This window comes from Drosophila rhopaloa, unplaced genomic scaffold, assembly GCF_018152115.1.
Source record: "Drosophila rhopaloa isolate 14029-0021.01 unplaced genomic scaffold, ASM1815211v1 contig_115, whole genome shotgun sequence".
NCBI classification, from domain to species: Eukaryota; Metazoa; Arthropoda; class Insecta; order Diptera; family Drosophilidae; genus Drosophila; species Drosophila rhopaloa.
This window is the reverse complement of record NW_025334990.1, coordinates 8809565-8834848: the sequence shown is the minus strand read 5'-3', so window position 1 is coordinate 8834848 and position 25284 is coordinate 8809565. Positions and strand designations below refer to the sequence as shown.

Sequence of the window (25284 nt, the reverse complement as noted above, 5' to 3'; positions counted from 1 at the left end):
GTTTAATGGGTTCTAAGCACAGAATTTATATATTTAATTTATTTATAATATTTAAATTATGTTTATATATAATATTTTTAAAGTGTGAGCAATATATATACTTTAAATTGTACTGAAGCAAATTCTTGATTTTGAAATTTTTATTTGATCATTTACAGCAGGAATTTCACTTAAAACTGAGTTTTGTTAAATCTTAAAATTATCTTGAAATTATTTTATTTTAATGCAGAAAAGTACACTTCACTCATGAGTTATGGTTTAAATTCGGAATTCCAGCTTAAGACGTTATCCTTTTTAATTATGATGATTATGTATTTGTTTTTTAAATGTGACTTTTAAGTTGAACCGATTCAACTCAATGTGATAAATGCTAAATAGCACAATTCTTAGAAATTCTCTTCTCTGCGAACGATGCTTTCAATCCAGTTTAAATGGGCCATAACATTTGTAAATATACTAGCCTTTTCACAAGTTTTCTCTCCAGCGCTGACAATTCCGAACTGGAATATCGTATCCCTATGTGCATATTTTACAATAGCGGTCAAAGGACCTCCCGAATCGCCTTTGCAGGTGCCGGCGGTAGCCCTTTCAGCGCAGATGTGATTCCCATCAATCACATTAAATCGATATTGCCTGAAGCAGTTTGCTCGGGGAAGATTGTAAAGCGAAGTGGTCTGTATTACTTGACCCAATTCTCCAGATTCGGTCTGACCCCATCCGTAGGTCCTAAATTTTATGATGTGATCATCCAGATGTCTGAAAAGAGGGTCCATAAGCAAACATATCGGTCTGATTCGATCTGTGAAATGACATATTAGTATGTGTTCCAGTTTTGTAATAGCTCAGTGTGTTACTTGTAAACTGCACTCGAGTGTCCAGTTTTAACAGCGCTATATCGTGGCTCCCTCTTGAATATTCGCTATGGATATACGTTGCACCGACAGTGAACTCTTGAGCACTTCCTAAGCAATTTACACCTCTGCAATTCCATTCTAGACGATATTGGCCCAATCGAACTTTTCTACATCGTCAAGAAGTGGTAAATATTATTAAACGAATTGGAAATATGTAGCTACTCACAGTTTGGTGTCTCCCGTGCAATGCGCAGCCGTCAGTACAAAGACTGAAAATTAAAAGTGAGCCGAGTTTTTTGTTCTTTTTATATATTACTTACGATTTGTGATCAGTGAGCCTCCGCACCTATAACCGTTTTCATCTAGGATCATGGCCATCCATGGAGTGCTGTTTATTTTGGCATTACGACCCCCAATTATTCGGGGTTCTTCAATCGGAATAATGCTACATGACTTGTCTAGAAAGTTAGGAGCTTCTTGCCCCTGTACAATTACTGAACAGGCAAGTACGACTAGTATAGCGTTCTCAACAATCTTCATAACCAAGCGCTGCGGACAAACTAATGTCCGGGTCTTAAAGCTGTTGTTTCCCGCTGATTTTAAAAAAACCCGTGCGATAAGACCTCTTCTCGTTCGCACAGAAAGTTAATGTACTCTGTTGTTAAAGTGATAAGAACTGTGACAGGAAAACATATCAGTAGTATATTTAACATCGTCAAGTTATGTTCTTGATTTCATATTTAAAAAAAGAGAGGGATTTAAGTTCACCACGTCTCTAATAAACATGTCTTTACATTAAAGCTTTAATTGAAAATTTGCCAATTAAAAACAGGTGGTATATAGTAATAAAATCTTTGGGTGGAGGGGATTGTGATTGTGATTGGGCGTTGTGTGGTTGTGTGAAGCCCTTCCTGTCGTACGACATGCACGATCCAGTTCATGTGGTGCATGACATTCGTGTAGACACCCCATTGTTTACACTCAATGTCTCCATAACTGACGATCCCCAATTGAACGACACGACTTGTATTGCCAATTGGTAGTTTAGCGAAGAGTGGTCCTCCAGAGTCACCCATGCATGTGTGCGAGTTGCTGTCTCCGGCGCAAATGTGTGACGTATCCACATTGTGGCGGTATGTGGCCAAACAATACGATTGATGCACATGCGTTAAGTTGGCCATCTTTAAGACGTTGCTTGTGACTCCGTTTTCGGTTAAACCCCATCCAAGGGCCGTCAGATATCTAATGTGGGCCAATGGATTGTAGTTGGTCAGCAGACAGATTGGCTTTATGAATGCTAAAGGAAGAGCAGGCTTAGTAGTAATGAGATCCTTGCGCAACTGGCCATTCACCCACCTGTATACTGAACCGGAGTGGCCAGTCGAAACAGGGCTATGTCATTCTGGGTATGATCCACATATCTGGGGTGAGCTATTTGAGCATCGACGGGAATTCGGATTGCGTTCGGCATGCAAGCTGTTGCAGAGCAATCGGTGATGGTTGATCTGTCGAACTCACCTAGGTATACTACACTATAATAAGATGATGGCATCACAAAGGGCATTATAATATACATATATCCAACAATACTCACGTATAGCTGTAACTTGTGCAATGTGCAGCACTAAGCACAAAACCTGTCCATAGATAATTATTTATTTCTATTTTCTTTAACGTTTTTTTCCGAAATACTTACGGTTTGTGATAAGCGAACCGCCACACATATTTCCACTGCTTATCAGTGCCATCCATGGATTACCAAACATATCTGCCACACGACCCTGGATTATCCTGGCATTCTTTTGACTAGATTCGGAAATCGAAACTCCACAATCAGGGTCCAGGAATGATACTAATACTTTTCCATTTCCAAAGTTAATTGCAATAAGCAGAGTTATGACAACTGTGGCGATCTTCATGTCAAAGCTCGTACTAAAAGATTGGCAGGCTAAAGCCCGGGATTTTATTATTTTGCATGCTCCGAGATAAGCCGTGAAAGAGACATTATATTCAAATATTAACTTGACATCGCCGGGTTTTTTCAATATTTTTATAAAAAGTCTAAGAATAAGAGAATTCCATTTTTGTTTTTTTATAACTTTTTGCGGAGATCTTCAGTTCTAAGTCGGTACTAAGAGGTTGATAGGTCAGAGTCCGGTATTGTTTTATATTGCTAAATTATTTTGGTTTCTTTATTTGTATTTTGACGATAAGCCGCGACATGCAAAAAAAAAGTATTTAAAAGTTTATTTAACATTGCCGGTTTTTCCCAGATTGTTATCAAATATGCTTTACATTTTTTAATGGTTTTTGATAATTCCTTCACTTTTTTTATAGTAGATTAAATTTGTTATTGTTTTCAGTCAGAAAAAATGTTAAAAAAGCTTTTGCTTGGTATAAATATTTAGTTTTTTTGTGGCTTATAGTCGTAAAGACTTCGTACTCGCTGTAAGAATCTTTGGTTGAAGATGGGATTTTTTTTACTGGGGAGCGAGTGAGGGGAAATGGGGACCCACTATCTCCACGAATTCCCCCTATTTCTCAACCTTTGCTTGTGTGGATGCTGAGCAATCGTTTCTTCGGAAATTCATGTGCACACAAAGAGAGGTAAGATCAATTGGTGTGTGGGTTTGGACCTGGTGCTGCCCAGCATCTCACTCTCCGATCTCTCTCGATTTCGAAGCTTCGGTAACGGCCAACGGCTAAACCGGTTTAAGTTCGAATCTCTGACTGCACACACTCAGAAAAACACACAAATCAAAAGGAGGGAATACAACAACAACAACAGCAACAGCAACGGCAGAAATAATCATTTTCATTTGAAATAAGCAAATGAGCCGCAAAAAATGAATAGCATTGGAATTTGAATATTCGAATTGGAATGTTCGAACTCCGAACTTCAGCCAAAGAAATACGGTACGAAATTAATTTTCATCTAATTATGAGTGCTTTGTTTGTATTCGAAGTGTGACAAGCAGGCAAAATTCATCGATGCTTTTATAAATGAGGTTTTTATGGCTTTGTTCTAAGCCACACGATCGTTTACTCATAGCCTAAATGATGGGAAGAACCTAAATAGTCGCCTATAGGCTCTAAATGACTAGTGGAATTTCTTAGGTCACTTTGCTTATTGCTGAGTTCAAGTTATTTCAGTTTAAATTCTTAAGATACCTTAAATCTTCTGTTTCAAGATACATAAGAAGATTCATATAAAAAAGATTAAAATTCAATATTAATTAATGTGAAAACTACATAGATAATGTGCATATTGCAATCGTTTTTAAAATCACAATAAAGTCCAGATAACTATAACATAAAATTACAATATTGTTTTTATTACATTATAATTTTATTATTAAACAATTTACATCTTTTTCTTTAATATTCATAAACAACAAAAATATAACGTAACAAATCGACAATACTACCAAAGTTTGGCCTACACCATCTTTCGTATTTATGAACTTTTTCCGTATACACTTATACTTATGCTTAAATGACAGTGACTAGGTAAGGGAAATAATACCCTATCCCATCACTAATCAGGAGTGGATCTGGATTTCTGGATTTATTGACCTTGCCGGGCTGCTGGCAATGGGGCGGCCCTCGGAGCTGCAAGAATCCTTACATTTCGGAATGCGGCTGTGGTCGGCTGAGGTCCAATGTGGCTGATGTTGCTGCTGTTCTTGCTGTTGTTGCTGGTGTCAACATCAGCAACATCGAACAGCAACAGCAACAGCACGTTCGTGGTCTTGACTTTGGGGCTGCGGCTGTGACTCTGTCGCCGCACGTACAACAACCATCTTACATAGCCGCCGATTAGCCAAGGTAACAAACGAAGAACTGGCCCAGACCCGACTCAGATCCAAAATGAGCTATCTCACTGCGCAAATCTTTCACTTCTTCGTCGTCGTTGTTGTCGCTGGCTTTTAAGGGCCTTGCAGGCCTCCAAGCCTGCCATTTATCGCAAATGCATTGTGGCAGGCCTCCACTACACTCCACTTCACCTCACTTTACTCCACTCCACTCCGATCCATTCCTCCTGAGTGCTCCATCTTTCTGGCCTGACTCGGCTTTTGTTTCATGCTCCATGGCTAATGGCACGCAGGCTCCACAGGTTGCCGCTGTCGAGTGTTGTTGCAACATGCTGTTGTCGACGGGCGCCCTGCACTCCAAGGTCCAAAGGCAAACGCAAACCCAATACCCACACAGAGAGAAATAATGACCATTATTTGTCAGCAGTGAGGCGGTTTTTCCCAGCTTTTATCTGCTACAAATTTCTTATCGCAGGGAATATATTTTGTCAACATGGTAATTAAATATTTTTATTATTTATTTATAATCCAAGCTTTAAAAATTTCCCATTTAAAAAAATGCAATACATTTTTAACTTTTTAACATTTTTATTACTTAGACTTGAGAAAGCTTCAACATGATTTAGAACAATGGCAATAGCAGATAATAAGATGTGTAAAAGACAGTTTGGATATCATGCCAAGTCGTTTCTTATCAGATTTATATACTTAAATAAATTAATAATAAAATGGTGAATATGAAAGATATATGGTTGTATTTTCTCCGCGTGGAGCACACGTGTGCGTGGCTAAAACGTCCGTTTCTCGGGTTCTCTCCGCGCTTATCGCCACCAGATTCTCTCTTTCTCCGGAGGTGCCCCCGCTTATCTGACCGGAGTGGCATTCACTTCGTGCTTTATGCCCGGATTAAATTTAGCAAATCGAAGCGATGCGCTAATTGAACTTGTTGCTGTACGCTCCCAAAATGGCCGCCCAACAATGTGGCTGGCTTGCTGGCTTAAGATCTTACCATAATTTACATTTAGTGGCACAAGCCACACATTGCAAATATTATGGGCTGCGGCGCGACAGGGTCGACTAAAATATTTTTGTGGGTATTTATAAATCGGGCGGGAGATGGACGAGTACTCGGACGGACCCTTACTGATCCGCGTCTCGAGCTCCGCCAAAAGCTCCCCAGCGACTTGGACGCTCATATTTCACACTTCACGACAAAGCGATTAAAGTCGCGCAAACAATCTGTTATTGGAGTTGTTGCAATTATGTTTACAAAGACATTAAAAAGGAACGAAAAGCGAACGGCGAAATAAAAATACGAGGAACACAGTGAACACACAGCGAAACTAAGCTCAAAAAAACTCGAAATCGGTCCGAGAGACGTTGAGGCACTCTTTATTTTGTATTTCTTCTTTTTTCCTGCTTGTTTTTGTGTTTTTTTTTTTTATGAAACGTGAGTCGTGCAGCAACACAGCCCAGCATACGACGGCGACAATCAATAAAAAAAATCAGTAAAAAAAAACCAGAAAACAAAAATATTTGTATGCTAAAACGATGAGATGAAGTCAAAGTTTCTGCGTATTTGCACGCCTGCCTTTTCTGCTGGGGGTTAAAGTTAAGGCTGTGGTCGATCACCCGACCAATTAGCCGGCCTGAATAGGAGTAATAGGAACTGGAATTGGAATGGAAATAGGAATACTTAGAGAAGCTCAGAGGAGCTGGCCCTAAAGAGCCATCAAAGTCAAATGTGCCGCATCATGTTGGGGCCACGGCAATTAGCTTTAATTCTAAGCAGCTTTTCACAGCCATGTGACAAGTTGAATGCTGATGAAGCACAACCGCAGCCGGAATCTGATCGATCTATCATCTGTATCGACGGATTGCCAAGGCAAAGGGCTGTGCCAAAGGGCCGGGTAATCCAATTATGCGCCTTCAGGTGTTAGGGCTGGCACGCGCTTAAAGTTGGCCAAAATTAAGATAATAGTTAAGGCTGCAAAACGGGACAATATTATCTTTAACGTTTTGTTTGCATAACATTTTTTTTCTAACATTTTCCTAACCTTTTAGCTTATCCGGAGTTTCTTTTAAGTCACCTAATGATCATTTAATTATTGGAATTCATCATTTCGTATTCTATTAATAGTTTGGCAAAACAAAATTAGTGTCCACATTTTACATATTTTTAGATCCCAACTGTTTGCTTAAAACCTTTTAAAATTGCCTATCATTAATAACTATTATATAATAAACTAAACTATGCTCTAAACACTTTTTTTACAATAAAAACAACTTAAATTATTTATATTGTTGACCATAATATGTTTGCCCTTAGCATGAATCCATTTAATTAGGATCAGAATATAATATTTCACACATTACAGAAGTGGTAGGATCGCTAATAAGACCAACATGTCCAAATATTACAATTTAGTATTACAATCTAAGGCACCTAACATTTCCTTTTCTATTAGTTGAGTTTTAAGTGAGGTTTCATGAGTATGGAATGGATTTAGAAAGCATTTTAGGGTGTTTTTAGCCTTTATAGTCTTGGGCCTGGTTGTAGATTATGTATGTAGGCCTGTGTTTACATTGTTTTTTACTGCTGAGTACCATGTGCCAATGTGCAACACTTCATAATGCAACGAATTCGTTGCGCCCTTTGGGCTGGAGCATCCCTGAGACACTTGAGCGCCTCCTGAGCCGATCTTTTGTTACTCTTAATCTGCGTGGCACTTGAAAGTAACGCCTCGACTGCGACTCCGACTTCCAGACATCGATGGTGATGATCACGATGGTTCCAATGATTCCGACAACCTGTAGAGCGGCAGGGAATCACTTCAAGGGTCTGGTTCTCGAGGCTTTCTTTTGAAATTGGGAAAACCAGAGGAGATCATAGACAGATGGAGTGCCGAAGGATGGGGCAGGTAAATACATACTTGCACAATGTACACATGTACATAAAAAACATTTCTCTTCGCATGGCATTTTGTACGCTTCATCAAATGTTTATGAGTGTGGGTCGGGGCATATCGGCATCTTACACCTTTCGAGCGGCGTTTACCTGTGGATCGGATCGGATCGGAGTGGTGGAGTGTTGGAGTGCTGGATTGGCGGAGTGCCCTGAAGTGGTTTCGGAGTTCTGAGATCGTTCTCAACTCGATGTTCGGCTGTCAGTTGCATGCTCTTCGATTTTGACAGATGATTTTCTGTACGGGTTGGGCACTGGCCTTTGATTGAGGTCTGCCCAGACGGCTATTAATATGTTTGATTATAGCTGCAGATCGGAGAGCGGCGCTTTCCCCCTCCTCCTCCACCACGAAAACTCTTCGAAACGCTTTTCAATTTAAATGTATTTTCATGCTCTGAAACAAAGCGCCGAGCGAGACAATGCAACGCCTCTCGAGAGTCGCAGCGTGGGATTCGAGATTCGAGTTGAGTTGGTTGCGCTTTTCCGAGTGCACCTTTTGTCCCAAAGCGAAAAGGTCAAAACGGTTTTGGTTTTACCTGCCCGAAAACGGTGTCCTTTTGGCCCAATCCCGCAGAGCACATGGCGCAGCCGTGGAAACCCCGATTTCTTGTGGGTTGGGAACAGGTGAAGAGGCCTCCGAGATTTCCGAGATCTCGGATCTGCCCTAACAATGTTGACAACGCTCGAACAGAAATCTTTTTGCCAAAAAGACAATCCATGGCCCACGCAGGCTCAGCTCACAGATACAGATACAAATACAGATGCGGGCACAGATACAGATGCAAAACTGCCGAGATCTTGTGTGCTTATATGGCAGCATTGCCCACACACACACACTTATTGCCAGGTGAGAGAGAGAAAGAGAGAACGAGAGAGTTACGTTCATTTTACCTGAGCGTTTTCGAATTCGCCGCAATTTGGCTGCAACAACAATAACAAGCGACAATAAACAGCAGAACCTCCAACAACAATAGTGCCAAGAAATTGGGATATACACAAGATCTTACCTGTGAGAGCGACCTGCAATCGATGCGAATCTTAAATGCCCTGCACATCTGTCGGAGTTAAGATGCTGCTGGATTATCCCCTCTTTAGTTTTGCCTTTGCTATTGGGAATTTCGTGGGAGAGGGAAATCAGGACATTGTTTTTTAAGTGCTTTCCTTTGTAACAAACCCTTTTTCAATAGCGAAAACTGTCCTGTTTCTCTAGCGCCTTTCGAATGTGATATTTATATGCTTTATCCCTAAGATATCTAAAAACTCAGGCTTTCAGTCAGTCAAGTAAAGTATCTTAATCCTTTCCATATATTAATATTAATATTTTCTACATAATTGAAAAAAGTATTTACTTATTGAAATATAAAATAAATAAGTAAACAAAAGTAATGAAAATTTAACAAAGGTGGTGTGTTCAATACATTGCTGACTTTAAAGGAAATTTTAGAATGTACAAGAATACCCTTTTCAAGTTATTTAAGATCTTCAGAGGATTCAATACTTTTTTTATTATATAGATATAGATTATATGAACTTAGGGGTTAGGGAATCTTGTCTTCATTTGTGGAAAGGAATAATATTTGAAATAAAATTGTCTTCATTTCTGGAAAGAGATAATATTTGATATAAATATAGATATCTACATAATATTATTTGGACTTAGGGACCTTATCAGATGGCGTTATATTATCAGAATCTGGTGCATTATATTATGTGATGTGATTTGCATGTTCCCAGGTAGGTATGTAGAGCATTCGTTGGCCAGGGGAGATTGCCCAAAATATCTTGCCGTATCGTTTCGTATTACGCTGACTTTTTAAAACGCTGCTACGTTTACGATTACCTGTAGATGCCCCGCTGCCAGTGCGAGTGGGAGGGGTGTATATGGGTACGGTGAGCGAGTGAGAGGGGGCGAGAGCGGTCTGCAGCTGTGCCATACCGTATTGCCTATTGTGAGAGCCAGAGTTTCTGCCTTTGCTTTTATTTTGACCTGATCTGCGCTTGAGATTTCGCCCGCCAGCCGCTCACCTTTCGTATTTTTACCTGTGCGTTCTCTCTTCGCCATGAAAGAGAGCGAGAGCAGAGCGGATTAACAGTGGGAGATATAGGGAGAGAGAGAGTGTCTGTGTTTTGGGCTTCGCTTTTGGTTTCAGTCTCGAATACAACTTGTTGCTGCGCAGACGCGAATCGCTCATCCGCACGGAGTGCCCGAGTTCGAGTCCTCTACCAACATATCTTTGCTCTCGATCGCGGCGATTGCTAATTCGGCCGTTGTGCTAATCGAAATACCAAGAAATCGCAATCCGCAAAAATTCCCAATCTGGGGTGTAAAACAAGTGCTTTCGGATATACTATACGTATTTTTTTGTGATTTCCATGCTAATTGGCAGTCGGTGTTGCCATTGGCTAAGATCGTAAGATGGCCAAGTGTGTTTGTGCCAGTTATTCGGCTGCGGGGGCTACAACAATTGTTTAGTGCAATTAAAGCTGCGCCTGCGCGACCCTTTCTAACCTCAAAAAATAAGTCAGCGGACTGAAAGAAGCTGAAAAATACATCTGAAAAATAACAAAAAATATATACGAGTATATAAAAGCCTTCGGACGAGACTCTTGTGGCTCGTAATGTGAAACTGGTTCCTACACACAAACACACATACACTTACGCGTTGGCAGACCCACTCGAAAACACACACACAGTGAAATGTAAACACCAATACAGTGGCAAATTGCAACGACAACAGCTTAAATACAAAATAAACAACAACAACAACAATAATACGAGAAACGCAGTGAAAGAGTCGAAATAAAATTTATGAAAAAGTTGTTTCTTTGGCACGCAAAGCTGAGTGAGCAAAAGAGCCGAAAGTAAACCGCAAGTTCACGAAAAAAATATAGACGAAAATAACCCCTATGACGTCAGGGGTTATTGCTTGGAAGAGGTCTTGATTGATCCCACTGTACCGCCCACCACCCACCGCTCAAAAATGCTACTGCGACGGCGCAGCAGCCTTTGCCACCCCCTTCTGCTGCTGCTATTGGCCCACTGCATTTGCATTTGGCCCGCTTCGGCGGCCCGAGATCGCTACGCCCGCCAAAATAATCGCCAGCGTAATCATGATTTGGATCGTGATCGGGACCGATACGCCTATCGCAGCAGTTCGGCGCGGGATCGGCAGAGGAGCGGGGTCAATTATGCCCTCGGATTGGGACCCGGCGGCGTTACCATTCCCACCAGTCTGGAGGATCAGAGGCCCAACGAGTTCGTCAAGGGGAAAAGTAAGTCCATGGCCAGGATCTAGCCATCCGTCTTCGTCACTGTGCCCATCTATCACAATGTGTTTATGTAGATCATCTGCCCGCCCTGCCCGTCCATATATCAAAAAAGCCAAGTCGGCCCAAATATGGCCACCGTTTCATTATCAGTTGGGCTCTTGAGTTTCCAGTCTTTTTGGGTTTTTAGTTTCGTTTCAGCGATATGCTGTTGGTTATCTTATCGCCGGTGGGCTCTTGTTTTTTTTTTGTTTGCCCCTTATGCTGCACTTTATATATATGTAACTTCGTTTTCGGCTGCATTTCGAATTATTAGGTCTTATCGTTACACTGGGAAATTCTGGTATCTAGGGCTATGCGCAAATTGTGCAATATTGTAAATACTTTAAGCGGGTTATGCGAGGAGAAAAGAGAAAGGGTTCCCTTTAAATGTGATGTTATAAACAATTGGGTTTTAAACTTGGTAAATCGTATTAGTCTGCAAAATGTCTATAGGGTAAGATAAGTAAATACTCATTAGAAATCTAAAAGCTTTTTATTATAATTAAATATTTGTATAATATTTTTATTCTTCTTTGTTAACTGTCGCTCCAAAATATCAAGTATACGCCAGGGTATCCTCCATTTCACACCCTTTGCGCCTACTTTATACCTGCCCTTTGCTGCTGGTCTCACCTGCCCTGTGTGTCACCTCTTGACTTGGCGCTGGCTTAGTCAAAGAGTCTTGTGTGCACTATCGCCCTCTGTTTCGGGTTCCCCCACCGCCCTCCATCAGATATCACGGCAAACAACAAATACCAGAACACACTGATTAGCCAACGAGAGCATTTCGTTCTGCATTTCGTAATGTCAAATGTACAAGGTAAAGCGTAGTTAGTTAGTGTTAAAATCGCTCGACTTTTCCCGCCGCCTGCGTGCACTTTTCTCTGCATCAGCAGTAATTGCAGCAACAGCAAACGCAATAAGCGACACAATTTCCAGCTAAAATGGCGACTCAATTTGTTGACTCTGCAATTCTCGAGGTTTTCTTAGTGGGGTTCGGCGGTTGGCCGTTGGAAAATGAATACAAAATTGTATTCGCTTACTGGAACTTTCGGCTGGCTGACTGTTTGAACAACCATTTGGCCACAATTTAATGAACAGCATTGCGTATCTGGCCGTGTCTGTTTGCACAATACTTTGAGGCAAATGTTTGCATTTGGCGGGCAAACAAAAAAATAAAAATTAAAAAAGGGAGGGGAATAAAGGCGGCCCATCGATATCCAGTATTCAGTGATCTTGTAGCTGCAAATTAATGTGCGTTTTGTCCGCCAGCAACTGTGCAAATATTGATAGGAAAACTTTGGTCGGGGTCTATGCTAATGGAGGGTTACTACCACAAAGCCGGATATATGGATATTTGGCTAGATAAGCGAGTTATGAAACCGATAAAGACTCCTGTCTCTGTTCCACTAATCGTCTCCGATATTACCCTTTTTTCGCAATAACGATCGCTCAACACAAAGCCCTTTTCCAATGAATTTGTTTGAGCTGTTTGCTCTCGGTTACTGTATTGTTTTTTTTCTTTATGACCATAAGTAAGCACAGCTGCGGCAAATATGCAAATAAATGCTGGAGAAAAGCCTGCCGCAAGCTGCACGTGCAGGCGAATTGAAACCGTTAAACAAAATCATATAGGGGGTTGGGAAACTTGAACAACTGGCAATTGTTGTTAACGCCTTTATAGCTCAAAACCTGCATTTATTTGCAACGAGCCAGTTGAGTGAAATGACCTGGGCTGCAAAGCAAACCATCTTTTATTTCTGACATGAGAATTTATAGTAGAAGTTTAGATTCATTCGATAACATTTTTCGTAGAATTTTACTGAGTAGTTGGATTTTATTTGTATTGGTTGGATTGATTTATTGGAATTGTAACACTGATACACACATTTCTATAGAGGAAAAATTTAAAATAGTGAACAATTTCTTTATATAGAAAAACATGTTATTTTTTCTTGTGGTAATATTTATAAAAGGCTCTATTTGAATTGTTTTTTATACCCTTGCAGAGGGTATTATAATTTTGGTCAAAAGTGTGCAACGCAGTGAAGGAGGCATCTCCGACCCTATAAAGTATATATATTCTTGATCAGGATCACCTCCTGAGTTGATATAGCCATGTCCGTCTGTCCGTCTGTCCGTCTGTCCGTCTGTCTGTTTCTACGCAAACTAGTCTCTCAGTTTTAAAGCTATCGAGTTGAAACTTTGCACACACCCTTCTTTCCTTTGCACGCAGTATATAAGTCGGAACGGCCGGGATCGGCCGACTATATCCTATAGCTGCCATATAACTGATTGATCGGAAATGCCATAACTCTGGTGTTTGTTAAGTTAGGAAGTTGGGACTTTCTGTGGGTTCTATATTTGGCCACTCAATCCGACGTACCAAATTTCATAAGGATCGGCCGACTATATCCTATAGCTGCTATATAACTGATTGATCGGAAATGCCATAACTTTGGTGTTTGTAAAGTTAGGAAGTTGAGATTTTCTATGGGTTTTATATTTGGCCAATCAATCCGACCTACCAAATTTCATAAGGATCGGCCGACTATATCCTATAGCTGCCATATAACTGATTGATCGGAAATGAAATAACTTTGGTGTTTTTAAAGTTAGGAAGGTGGGATTTTTTATGAGTATTAAAAATGCATCATATGAATAATTTTGGAGAATATAATTTGCAGAATATTCTGCAAGGGTATTTCAACTTCGGCTCCGCCCGAAGTTAGCTTTCCTTTCTTGTTTAAATATGCATTTCATTATAATTTTATGCAATTTAAACTTTTTGTTTGGCAGAAGGTTTTTTGTTTTCAAAACTTGTTTGTAGGTAAACAAATCCAGATTTATTGTCTTCTCGATTCCTTTCTTTATAATATTTATAAGTAATAGACATTTTTTGAATAAATGCATATTTCTTGAGATTTATTGTTTACCAATCCGCCCAGATTTTGGAGTTTAAAACTGTGGCTGGCTTACCACCACAACCACCCACCTATCCCCCTCTCCCACATAGACAAACACACACACACACACATAGGCCATCTCAGGGCGGCTTGAGTGTGCGTGCTAACGCTGGAAAAACCGCATTCCATAGTGCGCTTTGCTGCGACGGCTTCGTGGGTCCAAGTCCAACCATGAGCCCAACCAGCATCCCAGCTTCCCCTTTCCAGCATCCCAGCCCCCTGAGGCCCCCATTTCCTAGCTAATTACGGCGACAGGCACGCGCTATTTTCGCCTGTGTGTATCCTTGTGCGCTTTGCATTTTTCCATAACATTTCTGATTAAGCCATCATATCAAAGAAATAATGGCCAAATGGAAGTTCGAAATGGTCAGAGCTTGGCTTTTAGCCATCAGCCAGTGCTGAACTTTAAGGCCTGGTCTGCTGCAGTCGTTGATGCATTAGCGTTGCATTTACTTTTGGCCGTTCAACTACTTCCAGCAATTTTGAGACCGAGTCGAAATACTGGTTTTCTAAAACCCACACGGATACACACTCACACGAACACCAGCGAGAGCAGAGAGCGATGGGAATGAAAAGAGAGAGCATCTCGGGCTGCTGCGATTGCGCAGTCTCGGTCTCTGCGCATATTTGTTTTATTTCCCTGGACCCAAAGTCACTTTTCCTAGGATACACAGAAAATAGAATAGATTATCTTCTTGTAAACAAATAATTGAGCAACAAGTTTTGGTGTTTTACAAATTTAAGACTATTTTAATATTTCATATTCACTTAGTTTACAAATTGATCTTAAAGTCTTACAAAATGTATAGAGTTTAAATATGTTTATATTAAAGCAATAGTAAGCAGTCAATAATCTAAAGCATTTAAAAAATTTTTAGTATATAAATTCCTCACTAACCAAATTTGTTTAGACTATATTCTGTGTTGGAGCTTTTTGATATTGGTATTTCGTATACGTATTTCATATTTATTTTGTAATATAGAAAATAGTATTCTTTTTCTTGCTGTGCTGACTTTTGTGAACTTTTGACTGCAGTTCGCTTGACTCTCTGCCTCCGCCTTTTTTCTTTGCCTCTTTTTTTCTGCGTGTGGGCGTTCGATTTCAAAAACCAGAGCCAAGACCGAGTTTGTCGGTCCTCTGCCCACGAATTGCTGCCCGTTGGTGCTGAGATCGCTTCTGAGACCTCTCCCCGATTTTCTTTTCCGTCTCGCTCTTGAGCCGTTCTATGCCTAAAAATAGTTGCGAATGCGAAAATTCAAAGCCAGGCAGCAGACCAAAAATGGCGCCAGGGCGTGCTCATTAAGCCAGAGTCTGAGCCACAGCCAAAGCCCAAAGCTGCAGCTCAGCCCAGTTGGGGGTTTTCCAATGATTAGGGGGGTTGGGGGGCATCAGAACAAAGAGTGCTGGCGAACAGCGAAAACAATAAGCTTATCTAATCCAGGCATTGCTGTTGTTGCTGTTGTTGCTGTCGTGCCTCACGACCTGCGCCCAATTGTTGTTCGAAACAAAATGAACGCGCTTCGAACACGAAAACCCGAAAGCAGAAGATGCTGATCATGGTGACGAGGATCAGGGAAGGGGGGCGCCGCGAAGGAAAACCAGCCAGATGAGCCGCCACAAGGCATCACCATCATCATCTCCAGCCAAGAGGCTGCCTTTCTGTGCCTGTTGTTGCTGCATCTTCGTTTCGTGGCCGTTGCCTGATTTGCCTTTGTTCAGGCACTCAGAGAAATAAAAGTTGACGAGCCGAAAACATAATACGTTTATCCAGTTTTTGCTTACAGCTTAATATATTTAAAAACTTGTGGCTTTACAAACTATTGAAATTGTTTTCTACACTAAAGTTTTGGTTCATTTATAAAGCTCTAATAATTCTTTAAACAATTCTACTTATTAGTTTTAAAAATGTTAAGCTGATTACATATTAATTTTCTAAAACATCTGATGATTTGTTATTATTATATTTTATTATTCATGCTCAGGATATATAAAGTCCAACAAACAAAAGGTCGATAAATTTTAAAAATATCTTTGAATTAAATGAGATACTTGATTTTGGGATGGTAATTTTTGACAGTGCCTTTTTTGCCGAGGACAGTCGATTGGCGGTGCTTTGTTGTTGCTGCTGCTGCTGCCACGACGACTGTTGCCTGCAAATTTGTTATGGCAAGCTGAAGATGCGCCTGCGCTTGCAGCGTTTTCTGGGGAAGATCTCCACCCTGACCCCCTCCCATTACCATCCCACCACCCGCTGCAGTTGCGCTTATTTGCCTTCGCCTTCGTGACGCCACGACGCGAGCATAGAACACAGCGGAAAAAGCTGGCAACACGAAAGAAGAAAGTTGCCGCAACAGCATTCTGCAAAGCGAAATAAAGTATCAGAAAAAAAAAACCTCAGAGAGAGGAAAATTGCAAAATCCGCGCACGTAAGCGTCGAACTGGAGACTATGGCTCCAATCCAGTGTTAAGCTCCATTCCCCCCTCCCCACCCATCCCCTTCCCTAATGAGCTGCGTGTTTTTAATGGCCGCACAAATGAATTTATTAAGCACTTTTACACAATTTCATTGTAAAATAGGCGCGTGCCGAGCCGCATTGGACTGAAATTGTCGCAAAACAGTTATGAATTATTTATGAAGAGCTGGCTAGATGGGGGAAAAGTGGTAGGGGGGTGGGGGGTACGTACCGATCGCATTGCAATTGCCGTCGGACGTTAATCTATGACACCTTGCGATCCGGGCAGCTGCATCTGCATATGGCGCCGGATCGAAACTTTCACCAACGACGCCGCGGATCAGATCAATGTACTTGTTCATCAAATATCTCCAAAACTCACATACATACATTGCCAGCGGCGATATTAACGGGCGAGCAGTGCCCGATAATTTGATCGAATGGGTTAACCATTCGATCCCCAAGTTCTAAACTCTAAAACTCTGAGAAAACAAAGCCTGTCTAATGCCCTTTTAAATCTTTTGTTATAATACAACAAAAATCTAGACAATTCTTGTTCTTCGTGTTGCCGCGGGCGAGGAGGGTACACAAAATTGTTGCCAGCCATCTGGGGTCTGAGTTTTTGTTTTTGGTTTTCGGTTTCGGGCCATGAGTTAAAAATCTTTTCCACGAAATGAAAATACAGATACAGCGAAGGCATGGGAAGGGAGGGGAAGGGAATGAGCGCCGAGAGCGGTACGAACGTGAGCAACAACAACTGTTAAGTGCGCAGAACCGGCTGAGCGAGTCGGGTCTGAGTTCTGTTGCAGCGATGAGCGGGGCAGATAGAGGACGGGATCGAGGCGGGACGGGGCGGGGCGGGTCGGTGGAAAACGTCAAGAACGCTTTGCGTCTAGGCCAGAATCGGAGGAAAACTTGGGGTCCAAAAGTCAAATTGCCGATGGAAAACCGAAAGAATCGATTATGCAGTCTCTTGGCTTTCTTCTACCATTTTCATCTCGGTGAAAAGGCAAACAGCAGCAGCAGCGGCAGCGGCAGCTGGAAACAAAAACAATATTTAGAAAGTCAGCAAAGTAAGGTTTGGAATGCGGTTGCCTATTAATCAGTACGTCAGATGATGACCGGAGGGGCGGCGAAGGGCAGCCACGGCGATGGAGTCGTGTGTGTTGATGGCTTGGCATACAAATCGATAAACAAATACAGCAAATACAGCGATTTTCCAGAGTCTGTGTCTGCTGCTACGACTGTGTTGGTTGATTAATCTCAGCGCTGAGGTTCGTTGCCTAAGTCTTTTGTTTTAATGAGCACATCATGAATTATGACTTTGATTTGTGCTGCGAGACTGAGACTTGAGACAAAGTCCCCGGCCACTCATTAATGTTGCCACACTTAGCCTTAGCCTAAGGATTACAAATTAGCCTTTTTGTGAGCCCTCGACTGTGTTCGGCTGCTGCGGCGGGCGTGTCGCGCTGCGAAGAAAAATCGCAAATGCCCCGCCACGCTCGATTCTCAAGAAACGAACTCGAGTTGAAGCGTTTGCCTGGCAGGGAATCCACCGCCGTCGTGGCTTAAGTTTCAGGCCTCGAACATGAAAAACCTGGCTGAAAAATTGTCCGCGATAAAGCCCAGTCGAGAGGAGTCGAGTCGAGTTGAGTTGAGTCTTGAAAAGGGTTTCGTGATGTCGGCTTCGCTCGGCATGAGAAATGAAGGCGGCCGCTGATGCTGCTGCTGATGCTGATGCTGCTGCCCAGCGGCAACCTCGACCACAACAACAACAAAAAAGAGAGATAAAATAAAATAAAACAAACAAAAAATAAAAAAACTGGTAGAAACAAAGCTTAAGAATTTGTACGAAAATTTTTGCGCTTCGATTGCTGCAGCAGCCGCTTTTGATCAGTGTCCAGCGACAAAGTCGAGGTCCCAGTCGTGGCCTCACCTTCGCATCCACATCTCCCCCTACCCCCTACCCCCTACCCCCTCCCCCTCCCCCTCCCCCTCCACCTACCCACTCCCCTTTCCTTTTGGCGGAATGCATGGGACGCATATCTGGGGGCATTTAACTTTTTCTTCCCATCGCCAATGGAATTTCTCCGTTTCTGGCGACAGAAATATTTCTGTCTTTGGTTTCGTACCTCCTCATAATTATGGGATATTTGTTCGAAGGGAATCGATAAAGTTGGGATTGGGTGGAACGGCCATTTTGTGGGTAATTAGTTGGGTGCTCTCTGATGCCCGTGGGTTGGGCCATCTCACAAAGAAGAGGTGGGTGTCTAACTCCAACTCACCGCTGACACATGGCACACTTTCGCGGCCCACACATTTGGCAGGGCCCAGTGGCCCACGTAGCCCTTTTCAGAAGAATCTCCGCATATGAAATTGTATCTATCGGATGCAAATCAATGAAGTTGTCGCCGAAGATGCTCGACAACGCGAGAGCGACTAAAACAGGTCGCTGACTAATGATAAGAGGCCGTCTGGGCTGAGATGCGAGACTGCGTGGGCTGCTAATTATTAAAAACGCCAACTGGCACTGGCACTGAGAGTCTCGCGCCCACTGGTTTTGTTTCGGTATCTACCTCATTTTATTGCTTCCGAGCAAACAAACAACAGGGCAAAGCTATTTCCGTTTACGATCCGAAGTTCGAAACCCAAAATTTATTTCTCAAACTGCCCGAGCATAAGTCAACACCTACCCACCGATCTGGTGGGCTGTGGATAATTGGACAGTTTAGGGTCAGTCGAAACTAGGAAAACCATTAGCCCGCATAAACACCCACAGTATTACAACGATTTCCCTTTTCTTTTCAACTCTCTTTGCAGTCTGCATTGGCACCAAATCCCGGCTGTCAGTGCCCTCGAATAAGGAACACCATTACCGGAATCTCAAGGATCGGTACACGAACTGCACGTATGTGGATGGCAACCTGGAGCTGACTTGGCTGCCCAATGAGAATCTGGACCTGTCCTTCCTGGAAAACATTCGGGAGGTCACCGGCTATATACTGATCAGTCATGTGGACGTCAAGAAAGTCGTGTTTCCAAAGTAAGTTTGCACTTTTAAATTACTTTTAAAATGTGGTAGCGTTTTATAGATTATACTTTATTAAAAGACATTTTGGAAGCACAGAAAAATAGGAGTCACTGCAATCAAACAAAGTTTACCGCTTTTTATAACTTCTTAATCCAAAAAGTACATTTTTTAAAACTGACATAAGTTAATACTAATTTTATGGTAGGAATTGTAAACTTTAATTGTAATTTCAGAAAATACAATATTTATGGAACATAGATTAATTTTGTAACTCTCGAATTTCAGACTGCAAATTATTCGCGGACGCACGCTGTTCAGTTTGTTGGTGGGTGAGGATAAGTACGCCATGTTCGTCACCTATTCCAAAATGTACACGCTGGAGATGCCCAACTTGCGCGACGTCCTGAATGGCCATGTGGGCTTTTACAACAACTACAACCTCTGCCACATGCGGACGATCGATTGGCAGGAGATCGTGTCCAACGGTGCGGATGTGTTCTACAAATACAACTTCACGGCGCCGGAACGGGAATGCCCCAAGTGCCACAAGAGCTGCTTGAAGGGCTGTTGGGGCGAGGGTCCGAACAATTGCCAGCAATTCAGCAAGGTGACCTGTTCACCCCAGTGTGCCGGCGGTCGCTGCCACGGACCCCAGCCGAGGCAATGCTGCCACTTGTTCTGCGCCGGCGGATGCACTGGACCCACTCAGAAGGATTGCATCGCCTGCAAGAACTTCTTCGACGAGGGCGTCTGCAAGGAGGAGTGCCCGCCGATGCGCAAATACAATCCCACCTCCTATGAGCTGGAACCGAATCCGGAGGGCAAGTACGCCTACGGAGCGACCTGTGTCACGGAGTGTCCCGGCCATCTGTTGCGCGACAATGGCGCCTGTGTGCGCAGCTGTCCCCAGGACAAGACGGCCAAGGCCGGCGAGTGTGTGCCCTGCAACGGACCCTGCCCCAAGACATGCACCGGCGTTCCAGTCCTGCATTCCGGCAACATCGACTCGTTCCGCAATTGTACGGTGATCGATGGCAACATTCGCATCCTCGATCAGACCTTCTCGGGCTTCCAGGATGTCTATGCCAACTACACGATGGGGGAACGCTATATACCACTCGATCCCGAGCAACTGGAGGTCTTCTCCACGGTGAAGGAGATCACCGGCTATCTGAACATCGAGGGAATCCATCCGCGTTTCCGTAATCTCTCATACTTCCGCAACCTGGAGACGATCCACGGCCGTCAGCTGATGGAGAGCATGTTTGGCGCCTTGGCGATCGTCAAGTCATCGCTGTACAGTCTGGAGATGCGCAGTCTCAAGCAGATCAGCGCCGGCAGTGTGGTCATCCAGCACAACCGGGATCTCTGCTACGTGGGCAACATTCGGTGGGCGGCCATCCAGGTGGACCCGGAGCAGAAGGTGTGGGTCAACGAGAATCTCAGAGCGGACCTGTGCGGTAAGTACACATTGTAGCTTGCAATTTCAGACTGCACTAAATGGATAGCTTTCAGAGTGTGTCCTTTAGACACATAGTTTACCCCTTAACTAATTTATTCTATTTAATATACAGAGAGAAATGGAACCATTTGTTCGGATGAGTGCAGCGAGGATGGATGTTGGGGAGCTGGCGCAGATCAGTGTCTCACTTGCACGAACTTTTACTATAATGGCACCTGCATAGCCGACTGTCGTAATATCTCCAAGTAAGTAACAAACATACCTTAAAACAATATGTAGTCCAGTAGCTAATTCATTGTGTTTTCCCGATCAGTGCCTACCAGTTCGACAACAGTACGTGCATGGTGTGCCATCCAGAGTGCCGATCCTGCACAGGACCCGGAGCGGATCATTGCGAGGAGTGTGTCCATGTGAGGGACGAGCAGCACTGCGTGTCCGAGTGTCCGGAGAACAAGTACGAGGAAGGGGGAGTGTGCTGGAAGTGCCATCCGCATTGCGAAGGATGCACGGGACCCAAGGACACCATCGGTCAGGGAGCCTGCAAGACCTGCAACCTGGCCATCATCAACACGGACGCCACGGTGGAGCGATGCCTGCTGAAGGACGACAAGTGCCCGGATGGCTACTACTGGGAGTATGTGCATCCGCTGGAGCAGGGCTCCCTGAAGCCGCTGGCTGGGAAGGCGGTCTGCCGCAAGTGCCATCCGCTCTGCGAACTCTGCACCAACTACGGATTCCACGAGCAGGTCTGCGTCAAGTGCAAGGGCTTCAAGCGCAAGGAGCAGTGTGAGAACGAGTGTCCTGCCAATCACTACACGGATCTGGAGCGGCGGGAGTGTTTTGAGTGTGATCCGGAATGCAAGGGCTGCACGGGACCGGGTGCCGATGATTGCCTGGCCTGCAACAACTTCAAGCTGTTCGATGCGAACGAAACTAGCCCCAGTGCGAACTCAACGATGTTCAATTGCACCTCCAAGTGTCCCTTGGAGTTCCGGCATGTCAACTACCAGTTCCAGAACATTGGACCCTACTGCGCATCTAGCCCACCGCGCAGCAGCAAGATGACGGCCAATCTGGACGTCAACATGATCCTAATCATCACGTTAACTGTTCTGGTGCCCACCATCTGCATCCTGTGCGTGGTCACCTACATTTGCCAGCAGAAGCAGAAGGCCAAGAACGAAACAAGAAACATGGTCAAGATGACCATGGCTCTGACGGGCTGCGAGGATTCCGAGCCACTGCGTCCCTCGAACATTGGCGCCAATCTGGCCAAGCTGCGCATTGTCAAGGACGCCGAGTTGCGCAAGGGCGGAGTCCTTGGAATGGGAGCCTTCGGCCGTGTGTACAAGGGCGTTTGGGTGCCCGAAAATGAGAATGTCAAGATCCCAGTGGCCATCAAGGAGCTGCTGAAGTCAACGGGCGCCGAGTCCAGCGAAGAGTTCCTGCGCGAGGCCTACATCATGGCCTCCGTGGAGCATGTCAATCTGCTGAAGCTCCTGGCCGTTTGCATGTCCTCGCAAATGATGCTGATCACGCAACTAATGCCGCTGGGCTGCCTGCTGGATTATGTGCGAACGAACCGGGACAAGATCGGCACCAAGGCGTTCCTCAACTGGAGCACGCAGATCGCCAAGGGGATGTCGTATCTGGAGGAGAAGCGATTGGTCCACAGGGACCTGGCCGCCCGCAATGTCCTGGTGCAGACGCCCTCGGTGGTGAAGATCACGGACTTCGGACTGGCCAAGTTGCTGAGCACCGACTCCGATGAGTACAAGGCGGATGGTGGTAAGATGCCCATCAAGTGGCTGGCACTGGAGTGCATTCGCAACCGCATCTTCACCAGCAAGTCGGATGTGTGGGCCTTTGGAGTGACCATTTGGGAACTGCTGACTTTTGGCCAGCGGCCGCATGAGAACATACCCGCCAAGGATATACCCGATCTCATCGAAGTCGGCCTGAAACTGGAGCAGCCGGCCATTTGCTCGCTGGACATCTACTGCACCCTGCTCTCCTGCTGGCACTTGGATGCTGCCATGCGACCGACCTTCAAGCATCTGACCACGGTCTTTGCCGAGTTCGCCCAAGATCCGGGTCGTTATCTGGCCATTCCTGGGGACAAGTTCACCCGCCTGCCGGCCTACACGAATCAGGATGAGAAGGATCTCATCCGGAAGCTGGCGCCCACCACCGATGGCTCCGAAGCGATTGCGCAGCCCGATAACTACCTGCAACCCAAGACGGGGCCGGGTCCCAGCCACAGGACCGATGGCACCGATGAGGTGCCCAAGCTGAATCGCTATTGCAAGGATCCCAGCAACAAGAATTCCAGTGGCGGCGACGATGAGACCGATTCGAGTGCCCGCGAAGTGGGTGTGGGCAATCTGCGTTTGGATCTGCCCGTCGATGAGGATGATTACCTGATGCCCACTTGCCAGCCGGGACCCAACAACAACAACAACACGAACAATCCCAACCATAACAACATGGCAGCGGTGGGCTTGACCGCTGGCTACATGGATCTCATCGGTGTGCCCGTGAGTGTGGACAATCCGGAGTATCTGCTAAATGCACAGACTCTGGGCGTGGGAGAGGCCCCGATACCCACGCAGACCATCGGGATTCCGGTGATGGAGATTCCGGGCACCATGGACGTGAAGATCCCAATGACTGGAAGTGAGCCCACCAGCTCCGATCACGAGTATTACAACGATACTCAGCGGGAGCTGCAGCCACTGCATCAGAATCGCAACAATGAGACGAGGGTGTAGACTCCATGGAAAGAGGAGTAATTGCCAACGGAGAATCTTGCCAAGTGCCTTTGGAAGCCATGCGGACATGCCGTCGCCGGCTGTTATCTTAGATAGGAGACCGTGCGCCTGTACAAAGCCTAGACCGACCCATAGATTTGTATATTACTACCGATATTACTCTCTAGTGTACTTAGCCAGTCCCCCCTCCCCCCGTATCTTTGTGTATACTTCTCTATCCTAGCCTCTAAATGAGTGTAGTCAGCAGGATTCCGATCCTGCGCTTGTAGATTCCATGTAATTACGAGAACAAAACACCGATAGTGCATTTCTTAGACGCGTCCAAGAGATCCTCCCATCGGGATAGGCTCCTCCGGAGCGCGCACACTAAGCTAAACCGATGTCCAGTTCACTCGGGCATCAATTAATTCATGTACTTGTAGTAGTAGTAGTTGTAGTCTCTTTTAGCGCCTAGTTTCCAACTGTGATATAGTTTGTAGGACTCGACTTAAGGACTTTTAACACAATGAACAAATCGAACGACTCGACACAATTAAGCAAATGAAAATAGTAGAAAAACTAATCAATGAGTAGCCACATACCGATCTTAATTTCAATTTTAGGCCTAGTTTCAAATCCCATTCGATATAACAAGTTTGACTATCAAATCCCGAGCGTGCCATGCATCAATCGATGCAAATCTCCTAAAGATTTCGAATATTTTGTTGGCACACTAGAGTGTAAGCGAATGCCTGGCCGTTACTGTTACTGATCAAAGATATATAAGTAATCCACACAAACATATACTTATAATATACAATATATGTACCATTTATACACGTGTAGATTTGCCAAGTGCAGTTATGCATACCGAATAAGTTAATTTTATTTAAACTAGCCTATTTACATATATGTGAATATATATACACAAATAAAACTACTTTCAATAAATTAAAAACAGCGTTTTTTACTGCAAATGTCAGGCTATTTCAGATGACAAGTAAGTATAGTTCCATCATCCAAAACACATTCCGCAGCACAGAGCTATGAATCATATATGCCATCCCCATTATAATCTTAGTTTTTTGATAAATTGTCAAATATTGCAATTTTTTCCGATCGTGTAAAGTTATAGGATATATTTGGAAAAAATATTTTTAAACACGATCATATAAAACAACATCGTTGAATTCGATTTAAACGTTCCAATCAATTGGCATTTACAGCAGAAAAATTTCAATTTTAGCAAAAAGTTATGATTAAACCCTTATAATAACATTTCTTCAAGACATCCGATTTCACAGCGGCTTACTTCTAAATCGTGTTTTAATTCTCTAAAAATCTGTGTACTTAACTTGGTTTGTATTTTGGGGTCGATTTTTCGTCATTTTAACGATGTTACCCCTTTCCAAATTTTCGAAAATTGGCTTTGCAGAAAAGTCACCTAAAACCTGCGCTCTAAGCCCATAACTTTTCTTACAGACATCCGATTTCAAAATGGATTACTTCTAAATGATCGTGTTTTAATTCTCTAAAAATCTGTGTACTTAACTTGGTTTGTATTCTGGGGTCGATTTTTTGTCATTTTAACGATGTTACCCCTTTCCAAATTTTCGAAAATTGGCTTTGCTGAAAAGTCACCTAAAACCTGCGCTCTAAGCCCATAACTTTTCTTACA

At 43.7% G+C, this 25284-nt stretch overlaps 2 protein-coding genes across 3 annotated transcripts in view; one reads left to right on the top strand and one right to left on the bottom strand.

Annotated features, from left to right (window-relative positions):
- The window catches only part of LOC108050775 (epidermal growth factor receptor), a 45335-nt gene extending 20771 nt beyond the window's left edge, over positions 1–24564 (top strand). The window contains exons 1-5 of one of the 2 annotated variants that reach the window (XM_017132633.2): positions 9778–10907; positions 19184–19406; positions 19680–20854; positions 20969–21101; positions 21170–24564. In XM_017132633.2, the coding sequence (XP_016988122.2) occupies positions 10616–10907; positions 19184–19406; positions 19680–20854; positions 20969–21101; positions 21170–23627 (4281 nt within the window). In that variant the 5' untranslated portion in view covers positions 9778–10615 and the 3' untranslated portion in view covers positions 23628–24564. Of the gene's footprint in view, positions 1–9777; positions 10908–19183; positions 19407–19679; positions 20855–20968; positions 21102–21169 lie in introns of those variants that run through there. The other variant, XM_017132634.2, reaches the window with a different exon arrangement.
- Positions 133–2527, bottom strand: LOC108050779 (serine protease grass). Its single transcript, XM_017132637.2, has 4 exons — positions 1175–2527; positions 1081–1123; positions 855–1021; positions 133–799 (listed from the first exon to the last, which is right to left on the bottom strand). Exons 1-4 carry the CDS (start codon positions 1392–1394, stop codon positions 387–389), a joined length of 843 nt encoding a protein of 280 aa, XP_016988126.2. The 5' UTR covers positions 1395–2527; the 3' UTR covers positions 133–386.
- Positions 24565–25284: the final 720 nt, after the last annotated feature.